The following is a 12,686-nucleotide window of genomic DNA, read 5'->3' on the forward strand; positions in this document are numbered from 1 at the left end:
TCACAAAACCAGATGACAGATGGTCCCATCCAGCTCTAAGTCTCCTTCATCGTGAATGTCCCATCCAGCTCTAAGCCTCCTTCATCGTGAATGGTCCCATCCAGCTCTAAGCCTCCTTCATCGTGGATGGTCCCATCCAGCTCTAAGCCTCCTTCATCATGAATGGTCCCATCCAGCTCTAAGCCTCCTTCATCATGAATGGTCCCATCCAGCTCTAAGCCTCCTTCATCGTGGATGGTCCCATCCAGCTCTAAGCCTCCTTCATCATGAATGGTCCCATCCAGCTCTAAGCCTCCTTCATCATGAATGGTCCCATCCAGCTCTAAGCCTCCTTCATCGTGAATGGTCCCATCCAGCTCTAAGCCTTCTTCATCACAGATGGTCCCATCCAGCTCTAAGCCTCCTTCCTCCTGAATGGTCCCATCCAGCTCTAAGCCTCCTTCATCATGAATGGTCCCATCCAGCTCTAAGCCTCCTTCATCATGAATGGTCCCATCCAGCTCTTAGTCTCCTTCATCATGAATGGTCCCATCCAGCTCTAAGCCTCCTTCATCAGAGATGGTCCCATCCAGCTCTAAGCCTCCTTCTTTGTTGATTGTCCCTTCCAGCTCTAAGCCCCCTTCATCGTAAATGGTCCAATCCACCTCTAAGCCTCCTTCATCAGAGATGGTCCCATCCAGCTCTAAGCCTCCTTCATCATGAATGGTCACATCCAGCCCTAAGCCTCCTTCATCAGAGATGGTCCCATCCAGCTCTAAGCCTCCTTCATCATGAATGGTCCCATCCAGCTCTAAGCCTCCTTCATCATGAATGGTCACATCCAGCTCTAAGCCTCCTTCATCATGAATGGTCCCATCCAGCTCTAAGCCACCTTCATCATGAACGGTCCCATCCAGCTCTAAGCCTCCTTCATCGTGAATGGTCCCATCCAGCTCTAAGCCTCCTTCACCATGAATGGTCCCATCCAGCTCTAAGCCTCCTTCATCACAGATGGTCCCATCCAGCTCTAAGCCTTCTTCATCGCAGATGATCCCATCCAGCTCTAAGCCTCCTTCATCACAGATGGTCCCATCCAGCTCTAAGCCTCCTTCATCATGAATGGTCCCATCCAGCTCTAACCCTCCTTCATCCTGAATGGCCCCATCCAGCTCTAAGCCTCCTTCATCATGAATGGTCCCATCTAGCTTTAAGCCTTCTTCATCGCGAATGGTCCCATCCAGCTCTAAGCCTCCTTCATCACAGATGGTACCATCCATCTCTAAGCCTCCTTCATCACAGATGATCCCATGCATCTCTAAGCCTCCTTCATCATGGATGGTCCCATCCAGCTCTAAGCCTCCTTCATCGTGGATGGTCCCATCCAGCTCTAAGCCGCCTTCATCATGAATGGTCCCATCCAGCTCTGAGCCTCCTTCATTGTGAATGGTCCCATCCAGCTCTAAGCCTCCTTCATCGTAAATGGTCCCATCCAGCTCTTAGCCTCCTTCAAAGTGGATGGTCCCATCCAGCTCTAAGCCTCCTTCATCGTGAATGGTCCCATCCAGCTCTAAGCTTCCATCATCGTGAATGGTCCCATCCAGCTCTAAGCCTCCTTCAACGTGGATGGTCCCATCCAGCTCTAAGTCTCCTTCATCATGGATGGTCCCATCCAGCTCTAAGTCTCCATCATGGATGGTCCCATCCAGCTCTAAGCCTCCTTCATCATGGATGGTCCTATCCAGCTCTAAGTCTCCTTTATCATGGATGGTCCAATCCAGCTCTAAGCCACCTTCATCACGGATGGTCCCATCCAGCTCTAAGCCTCCTTCATCACGGATGGTCCCATCCAGCTCTAAGCCACCTTCATCACGGATGGTCCCATCCAGCTCTAAGCCTCCTTCATCCCAGATGGTCCCATACAGCTCTAAGCCTTCTTCTTCATTGTGGATGGTCGCATCTAGCTCTAAGCCTCCTTCATCGTGAATGGTCCCACCCCTCCTTCATCATGAATGGTCCCATCCAGCTCTAAGCCTCCTTCATCACAGATGGTCCCATCCAGCTCTAAGTCTCCTTCATCATGGATGGTCCCATCCAGCTCTAAGCCTCCTTTATCGTGGATGGTCCCATCCAGCTCTAAGCCTTCTTCATTGTGGATGGTCCCATCCAGCTCTAAGCCTCCTTCATCACAGATGGTCCCATCCAGCTCTAAGCCTCCTTCATCATGAATGGTCCCATCCAGCTCTAAGCCTCCTTCCTCACAGATGGTCCCATGCAGCTCTAAGTCTCCTTCATCATGGATGGTCCCATCCAGCTCTAAGCCTCCTTTATCGTGAATGGTCCCATCCAGCTCTAAGCCTTCTTCATTGTGGATGGTCCCATCCAGCTCTAAGTCTCCTTCATCACAGATGGTCCCATCCAGCTCTAAGTCTCCTTCATCACAGATGGCCCCATCCAGCTCTAAGTCTCCTTCATCATGGATGGTCCCATCCAGCTCTAAGTCTCCTTCATCATGGATGGTCCCATCCAGCTCTAAGCCTCCTTTATCGTGAATGGTCCCATCCAGCTCTAAGCCTTCTTCATCGTGAATGGTCCCATCTAGCTCTAAGCCCCCTTCATCATAAATGGTCCAATCCACCTCTAAGCCTACTTCATCGTGGATGGTCCCATCCAGCTCTAAGCCTCCTTCATCGTGAATGGTCCCATCCAGCTCTAAGCCTTGTAATTGTGACTTTTGCAGTTCTCCAGTGTCCCTTCTAGTCTCCTTCATCATGGATGGTCCTATTCAGCTCCAAGTCTCCTTTATGGCAATTGGCCGAGTCCAGCTCTAAGCCTCCTTCATCGTGAATGGTCCCATCCAGCTCTAAGCCTCCTTCATTGTGAATGGTCCCATCCAGCTCTAAGCCTCCTTCATCATGAATGGTCCCATCCAGCTCTAAGCCTTCTTCATCGCAGATGATCCCATCCAGCTCTAAGCCTCCTTCATCACAGATGGTCCCATCCAGCTCTAAGCCTCCTTCATCGTGAATGGTCCCATCCAGCTCTAAGCCTCCTTCATCCTGAATGGTCCCATCCAGCTCTAAGCCTCCTTCATCATGAATGGTCCCATCTAGCTTTAAGCCTTCTTCATCGCGAATGGTCCCATCCAGCTCTAAGCCTCCTTCATCACAGATGGTCCCATCCATCTCTAAGCCGCCTTCATCACAGATGATCCCATCCATCTCTAAGCCTCCTTCATCTTGGATGGTCCCATCCAGCTCTAAGCCTCCTTCATCACAGATGGTCCCATCCAGCTCTAAGCCTCCTTCATCATGAATGGTCCCATCTAGCTCTAAGCCTCCTTCATCGTGAGTGGTCCCATCCAGCTCTAAGCCTCCTTCATCGTAAATGGTCCCATCCAGCTCTTAGCCTCCTTCAAAGTGGATGGTCCCATCCAGCTCTAAGCCTCCTTCATCGTGAATGGTCCCATCCAGCTCTAAGCCTCCTTTATCGCGGATGGTCCCATCCAGCTCTAAGCCTCCTTCATCGTGAATGGTCCCATCCAGCTCTAAGCCTCCTTCATCGTGAATGGTCCCATCCAGCTCTAAGCTCCCTTCATTGTGAATGGTCCAATCCACCTCTAAGCCTACTTCATCGTGGATGGTCCCATCCAGCTCTAAGCCTACTTCATCGTGAATGGTCCCATCCAGCTCTAAGCCTCCTTCATCATGAATGGTCCCATCCAGCTCTAAGCCTACTTCATCGTGAATGGTCCCATCTAGCTCTAACCCTCCTTCATCCTGAATGGTCCCATCCAGCTCTAAGCCTCCTTCATCACAGATGGTCCCGTCCAGCTCTAAGCCTCCTTCATCCTGAATGGTCCCATCCAGCTCTAAGCCTCCTTCATCACAGATGATCCAATCCAGCTCTAAGCCTCCTTCATCGTGAATGGTCCCATCCAGCTCTAAACCTCCTTCATCGTGAATGGTCCCATCCAGCTCTAAGCCTCCTTCATCATGAATGGTCCCATCCAGCTCTAAGCCTCCTTCATCGTGAATGGTCCCATCCAGCTCCAAGCCTTGTTCATTGTGAATGGTCCCATCCAGCTCTAAGCCTCCTTCATCATGAATGGTCCCATCTAGCTCTAACCCTCCTTCATCACAGATGGTCCCATCCAGCTCTAAGCCTCCTTCATCACAGATGGTCCCATCCAGCTCTAAGCCTCCTTCATCACAGATGGTCCCATCCAGCTCTAAGCCTCCTTCATCATAGATGGTCCCATCCAGCTCTAAGCCTCCTTCATCATGAATGGTCCCATCCAGCTCTAACCCTCCTTCATCCTGAATGGTCCCATCCAGCTCTAAGCCTCCTTCATCATGATTGGTCCCATCTAGCTTTAAGCCTTCTTCATCGCGAATGGTCCCATCCAGCTCTAAGCTTCCTTCATCACAGATGGTCCCATCCATCTCTAAGCCTCCTTAATCACAGATGATCCCATTCATCTCTAAGCCTCCTTCATCATGGATGGTCCCATCCAGCTCTAAGCCGCCTTCATCATGAATGGTCCCATCCAGCTCTAAGCCTCCTTCATCGTGAATGGTCCCATCCAGGTCTAACCCTCCTTCATCCTGAATGGTCCCATCCATTTCTAAGCCTCCTTCATCATGATTGGTCTCATCTAGCTTTAAGCCTTCTTCATCGCGAATGGTCCCATCCAGCTCTAAGCCTCCTTCATCACAGATGGTCCCATCCATCTCTAAGCCTCCTTCATCACAGATGATCCCATCCATCTCTAAGCCTCCTTCATCATGGATGGTCCCATCCAGCTCTAAGCCGCCTTCATCATGAATGGTCCCATCCAGCTCTAAGCCTGCTTCATCGTGAATGGTCCCATCCAGCTCTAAGCCTCCTTTATCATGGATGGTCCCATCCAGCTCTTAGTCTCCTTCATTGTGAATGGTCCCATCCAGCTCTAAGCCTCCTTCATCATGGATGGTCCAATCCAGCTCTAAGCCTCCTTCATCGTGAGGCTTCATCGTACAAATAAAATGTATGAATTAGGTTTTATTTAATTCTCTAAACTATAGTACGGATTTGCCAACATTGTCACTATATGATAAATTAAAATAAGCTGATAACATCACTTTTTTCTCCAGAACGACTGCACAGCCAAATCTAATTTTGTTGCAATATGACACTGTTTGACACTGTGAAGCTGTTTTGACACAACCGTGATTGTAAAAGTGCTATATAAATAAAGTTGATTGATTGATTGATTGATTGAATGGTCCCATCTAGCTCCAAATCTCCTTCATCGTGGATGGTCCCATCCAGCTCCAAGTCTCCTTCATGGCAAATGGTCCCATCCAGCTTCAAGTCTCCTTCATCGTTAATGGTCCCGTCCTCTCTGGCTCTACTTAGGACTACCGCATCTCCAGCTCCACCTTGATCCTCGACCCCTTTGGCTCTTCTGGGCTCCCCCCCCCCCCCCCCCCAGTTCTGTCTCTCATATTGGGACAGAACTGGGGCCTCAATCACATTGCCTCCGCCCCAGTCAGCCAAGTCCATGTTCCTCCACCATTCACATCATCAGCTCAGTGGGTTGGACTCCTGGCTCCATCCTCCATTCGATCTGCCATGGGCCTTCATCCTGGCTCTGCTCTGGGTCATCCTCTGGTTCTTACCTTGGCTTATCTCTCCATCATCTCCACTGTGGTGTTTCCATCTGTCATCTTGTATCTGTCTTTATCTGCACCACATTCACCTCTAGAACCCTCTCCCGCATCTGCTGGGCATTTGCAGCGTGAGAATGGGCTTTTCAGGGTAATGTCACGATCATGTCTTGTTTAGATTCATTGTCATGTTCTGTCTTGCCTTAGTTCTTGTTCATTGTTTGTTGCTAAGCTTTCTGATTAGCGCACACCTCTTCTCTGTTTTGCTAATGATCATTCCCCGTGTATTTTAGCGTTTCTATAGTTCTGCTTCATCAATGTAACGTCACTATTTATGTGTGTAGTGTTTTATGGTCTTGGTGTTTAATTAAAAGTATCTCATTCATTCTGCATGAAAACAAAAGTATTTTGAAGTTATTCTAGACACAACTCATGACAATCTTGCAATTCTCACAACTTTTTTTCGCAATTCTGACGTTAAACCTCAGTTCTTAATTTTCTTGCAGTTGCGAGTTATAAACTGACTTTTTCTTGAAGTTTCTCACATTTTTTAGTTTATATCACAATTCAGTTTTTTTTCTTGTAATTCTGAATTTTTCTCACAATTGTGAATTTACAACTTACAATTCTGACTATATCTTGTAATTCTGAGTTTAAATAGAAACTCTGAAGTACAAACAAATAAACTAGCCTTTCTGAGAAAAACATGAAAATGGTGAAATAAATGTCGCAATTATCTTTTTAATTTTTGGAAACAAGTTTTTATTATATGTCATCTATAGAGACTTCTTATGTTTATGAGGCAAGTGCCTCAGTGTGTTGTCTTGCATACTGGCAATCATTTTGAGCATCAAAGTAAAACGTTTTACTTGTATAAAACATGTACATGAATTTAAATGGACTTAAAAACAAACTTACTATAGAATCTGGAAGATCATAGCCAATATCTTCAATGGCTTTGATACTGACGATGTTCATTTGCTTGTTTTTGATCGGTACAGAAGGGAACTGCTCATGGTTCATGATGGCCGTTTGTGTTTCCTGCACTGATCTCCAATGGATTGTGGATCAGAGTTTAACCTGTAGACAAAAAACAACATGAAATACAGGTAAACGTCACAACTACAATTACCAATTCCATCTGAATGTTAAAAATAAAAATAAAAAAACAGAACTGCCAGTTGTCTTTACTGATGACTCTTTAAAATAAAAGAGGTTTTCTCTTTAATGCCATAGAAGAAATATTTTTGGTTCCTCAAAGAATCTTTCAGTGATCAGTTCTTAAAAAATCATCTACCCCAGATATGTCTACTTGGATGTCCTATCTGCTGGACACTGCCCTTTTGGAGTGAACCACATCTAAAGTGCACAGCGCCACCAGAAGGACAAACAGGTTTGAATGGACCTTATTAACATTTGAACAAAAATGTTAAAATCTTGAAATGTACTCGATATATATATATTTTGTTGTTTTCATATTTATTTACTTATTTTCCAAATGTATTTATCTATTTACATTTTATTAAGTCTTATTTATATATCTTATGATTGAGGGCGGATATTGGGCTTGTTGTAAATAGTAAAATGTCTAATAAATAAAGAATAAAACTAAAAATGTTTCAATTTTCCCGAGTGTGCAGAACATTTCACATAATACACTAAACGTTTACTATAAAGAACCTTTTGTGCAATGGAAAAATTCCATGGATGTTAAAGCTTCTTCCATGATGGATCCACTGAAGCCAATGAAGCCTTAGTTATTTTGTCCACACCAGCGAAGAAGAATGAAAATGACAATGGTTGTCCAGTTGAGGTGACCAGCTTTCAGCATTACCTAACTCAATACTCCTAATACTAGATGACTGGTGACCAAAGAACTAAAGGATAATACAACACTTATAATGAAACTTATTGATCATAATCTGACATATTTGGACATTATATATATATATGAAAAATGCCTCAAAAGTCAAAAGAACCTAGCATTAATCGAGTCAAAATGATCAGGAAAATGTATTGCTACACTCTCCTGACCTCTCATGAATGGACTTTGGATGAGGGTTATGTTTGGAAGCCCTCATAAAGAGAAACATCTTAAAGGTCTTTGTTGTGAAGCAACCAAACTCCTGTAATTCCTGTTCTTGAACTAATCGCTCTTAAAGATGCATGACATAAAACTATTTCAACATTTATTTCCCAATCCAGCACCATGCAAAGCACAACTTTACACAAAATCATTCACGTAATCTCAATGGATTAAATAAACCAAATGAAAAATCCATATCTAGTTCTTTACATGCAATCACGTCATCACCACATGGCACAAGCTGATTGGCTACTGCTGATCACTGCCCACCTACCCATCCATGCACACACACACACACACACACACACACACACACACACCCATCCATCCATCCATCAATCCATCCTTTCATCCATACACCCATCTATCCATCCACACACTCACCTGTCCATCCTTCTATCCATCCAGACACCCACCCACCCATCCATCCAGACACCCATCCATCCATCCATCCACCCAGCCACCCACCCATCCATCCATCCATCCATCCATCCATCCATCCATCCATCAATCTGTCTATCTATCCATCCACATACACACCTGCCTATCCATCTATCCATCCATCTAGCCATTCATCCATCCAGCCACCCATCCATCCACCTGATCCACACATCCATCTATCCAGCAACACACCCACCTGTCCATCCACCCATCCACCCCTCCACCCATCTACCCATTCACAAACCCATCCATCCACCCACCCACCCATCTATTCATCCATCCACCCACCCGATCCACACATCCATCTATTCATCCACACACCCACCTGCCCATCCACCTCTCCAAAACATCTACCCATTCACAAACCCAGCCACCCATCCATCCATCCATCATGTGCACATGAACTATGAGCATAACTGTGGGCTGTACATGATGATTCACACGCGCTCACCAAAAGGCCCTGAGATGTTTACGGGCAAGTTTTCATCATTCAAATGACCTGGGGTGTGTTTCCCAAAAGCATTGTTGTCTAGCTATGCTCGCCGTCATTATCAGCGTACTTCAACGAGTCTGTGTGTCCAGAAACCATGGTTCCAACGGTCATTCACAAACAGCATCGCACAGATGTGTGGTCTGAGCTCTCGTCCTGTGGTTAGAAGAGTTTCTGCATGACATGGACTCAATCAATCCTTATCTTGAGCCAAATAAGCAAGCTGTGCAATCTATTTGATTTTAAATACACACAAATGTCATTCGCATCTTTAGTTTGTCAGTGTGCATGTGCGTCCGTGCTCTAGTGCGTAAGGACGAGTGTATTTTAACGACTGAATCACACCAACACACCAAGAGGAAGAGTCTGGATTGGAGCATGTTCTCAATAATGGTGCGATCAATCCTCCTGGGAAGTTCGTGTTTACGACCTCATGTGTGTTCAAGTCAAGTCGGAGTAAGATGGCGGAGTACTTTCTCTAAATTAATTACACAAAAATACAGCAAAGTTCTTGAAATCTAGGGTTAGGGTTTGTTAAAGTAACCAAACCCTAACCCAAACCAGGTGTGTTTTAAAAAAAAAAAATTTTTTTAATAAATAATTTTTTGTTTAAAATAAATTATTAATTAATTTATGAAGCTACTGTTAACGTAACTTTTACATATTATATTGTTATATTATAATTAGGGGTGTAACGATTCATCTACTACATCGATGTATCGATTTATATTCCTATGATCCAACTACATCGATCTGTGCTCGGCAAGTTGGCCTTCCGGACGACATATATTGATCTAATATCGTTTTAAAAGGTAATCGATCGATTGTATCGATAATAGGAAATAACACATTTGATTTAAGCACGTCAGACTTTATCTGGATGTTTTCTCTTAGCACTTTTAATGATAAAGGTGTTAAACGTTACTCAGTCTGCCTATATGTGACGTCAGCCGCACGCGCCAGCAGCCGCGCAAAGAAAACTAAACCTACGGCGGATGACAGAGGAGAAGCCAACGAGCGGGAAATGATCAGGCCAGCATAGCGGTCCAGTGTGAGAAAACACTTTGGCTTTAGTAAAGATGGAGATGTTCTAAAGGAGTCTCTCGCTGTTTGCAGTAGCAGCAGGTTCAGTCTCTGCTCATTCAACCTGAAGAGATGCTGGTCGCACTTTATTTTTTATATTAATATTATATTTGTATTATTTTTATGTTGAAAAACAACAGCAAAAGTAACAGGTAAACCTACTGTTAATTAAACCTGAAGAGATGTTAGATGCACTTTATTTTTGATAATAATATTGTAATATTTTTCTTTTGAAAAACAGCAGAAGTAGCAGTAGTAGTGTGTTGGTTGCACTTACTGTACTTTTATTGAAAATGAGAAGAAAAGGTTAACTTCCTGTTAATTCAGCCTAAACTGTTGGTTGCACTTCAAATAAAATGTGAACACATTTGCCATTAATTCTTTACTTGTTTGTTTATATCCATAATTAATTGATACCTGGTTCCCTTAAAACAAAACAACAGGAATCGAGGAAACTTCACCTGCACGTGTTTATTTCAGTCACACTGAAATTTTTGGCTAAAAATTTACTGAATCGATTTCAAGTCACTGAATCGTTTCGGATCGTATCGTTTTAAATGAACCAATATCGTCCTTGAATCGTATCGACAACCTGAAATCGTGATACGAATCGAATCATTGTTTAAACGAATCGTTACACCCCTAATTATAATGCTATCATAGCTGTGACAGTAAATAGAAAAGCCTGACAATATCGCTTCTAAATACAAGTACAGTGGTATTCTGCCATGTTTCTCACTGACGCCCTCGACTCGTAAAGATGGGGACTTAAAGAAAGCTCGAGCTTCCCACTGGAATATGACTTTATGGTGGCGTTCATGTGCATTTAACTCAATCGTTACAACATCGCACCACATGATTCAATCTGGAAATAAAGCAAAATAACAGAAAAATGAGAATTACTCCTGATGTCCGTAATTCATAGTAAAAAACTCAAACAAAATAATTAAAAGCGGTTATTACTCCACCACCTGCATGACATCATTAACCAACGTGACATAACAATGCCCTAGCAACCAGTTACAGTACCCTAGCAACCATTTACAGAACCCTAGCAACCATATGTCAACACTAATAAGCCATATCTCAGCACCAGAGCATTGTAGAAATACAGAGTTTGGCTCTTTTGACTCAGACTGGCAAATTGTCTTTAAATATCACCCAATAAACTGTATAGCCACACCCTAGCAACCATTTACAGTACCCTAGCAACCATATATCAACATTAATAAGTCATATCTCAGCACCAGAGCATCATACAGACGTGGTGGTGGGCTCTTTTGCAGTCACTTGCATCACAGTAGGTTGAGCGACAGATACGGCAGTACGGTTTGGGGAAACAGTCGTGACCCGTTGATTTATTCAGCAATGCACGTACTTTGGTAGCTCAGCCGTGAGTTGCTACGTTGCACGGGAAACGCACCCCATACTGACTTATTCCAGTGGCTTCGTCTAACAACCCTTAGCACAAACTCCAGTCACGTCTGTAGTGAAGGCAGTTCAAACCTCATAAGAAAAGCTCTAGAGGAAAAGCATCCACTGAGACCGGTCATTTTCCAGCAGACACTGACCTGAAGGTGAACGTCCTTGAGTGGCCAGTCCAAGCTCTGCTCAAGGGTCACACATACGGTCCTCATGAATGCTTCAGGCACACAATGGGTTAGAGACGAGCAGAATCAGTTCAGCTCTGACTGACTGACTGGGACTTTACTCTATCTGACCGAGTGGAGAAGAGTAATGATGTTAGGAAGCTGATCGCCGTCTAGGACACATTACCTCGTGTGTGTGTGTGTGCAACAGGGATTGTGCATTTCTGACCGTTACACACTTCAGTATTAAACAAGGCTGTATTGTTTACAAGGCTGTACACTTCAGTATTAAAGACACTTCAGTATTAAACAAGGCTTACGATTTCCCCAAATGAGCACTGATTATGGAAATACTTTAGAAGAAGATATCTAATTGTGAATATAGTCTCACAGGTAACACATTAGAATAATGGTCCGTTATTAATCGATAACTCTGCAGGAAGTAAAGCAGGACTAATGCGTAGCACTACATTAACACTTAAGCTACCGCTATTAACTAATACAGACACCAGCTCAACTAATCGCTGAATGATATCGAATTTAGGAGATAGTTCCTTATTAAGTAATCAATAATTAATGACTGAGATTAGCCTCATTAATAACTATCAACCAAATATCATATTGTGTGTCTGAGATGTAATTCATCATATTCTTTACTCTGAATAAAGTCATAAAAGTCATCACTAATTTCTGAAGTGTTATCTAGAGTCATTATGCAGGAGCTACTGGTGATCTGGACCATCATTATAAAGAGGAGAATATGGGTTTAACTGTATAATAGTGGTCCAGATCTCCAGTAGTCCTTGAAGAGTGATTGGGTTCTTGAGGAATTAGTGATGCATTACTTTATTCAGAGTAACAAATGATCATTTTTAAGAACCACTAGTGATCTGACAGTGTTTTCCACTTTAAAATAATGCTCCAGATCTCTAGACGTTCCTGAATAACGACTCTAGGTAACACTTAAGGAATTAGTGAGGCATTATATGACCACATCGAGAGTAAAAACAAAGCTGATCGCCGTCTAGGACACATTACCTCGTGTGTGTGTGTGTGTGTGTGTGCCACAGGGATTGTGCATTTCTGACCGTTACACACTTCAGTATTAAACAAGGCTTACGATTTCCCCAAATGAGCACTGATTATGGAAATACTGTACTTTAGAAGAAGATACCTAATTGTGAATATAGTCTGACATTGACTCTGAACTGGATGTTATCTGCAATGAACATGTGTTATAGTTTAAATGCAGTTAATATGGGATTAAAACACATCTATGTACAGATTCATAAGCACTCTGAAATATGGTTAGTGTAGTTTTTGTCCTTTCTGTTCAAACATGAGAGTCATGCATCAGATATCATTCATAA

General features: G+C 43.6%; 1 protein-coding gene across 1 annotated transcript in view; it reads right to left on the minus strand.

Moving 5' to 3' along the window:
* LOC137064736 (anoctamin-1) overlaps positions 1-12,686 on the minus strand; it is a 54,539-nt gene that overhangs the window by 41,006 nt on the left and 847 nt on the right. The window contains exon 2 of the mRNA XM_067436227.1: positions 6,546-6,707. Within this exon, the coding sequence (XP_067292328.1) occupies positions 6,546-6,650 (105 nt within the window). The 5' untranslated portion in view covers positions 6,651-6,707. The remainder of the gene's footprint in view (positions 1-6,545; positions 6,708-12,686) is intronic.

Source organism: Pseudorasbora parva, chromosome 25 (genome assembly GCF_024679245.1).
Source record: "Pseudorasbora parva isolate DD20220531a chromosome 25, ASM2467924v1, whole genome shotgun sequence".
In the NCBI taxonomy this organism is placed as follows: Eukaryota; Metazoa; Chordata; class Actinopteri; order Cypriniformes; family Gobionidae; genus Pseudorasbora; species Pseudorasbora parva.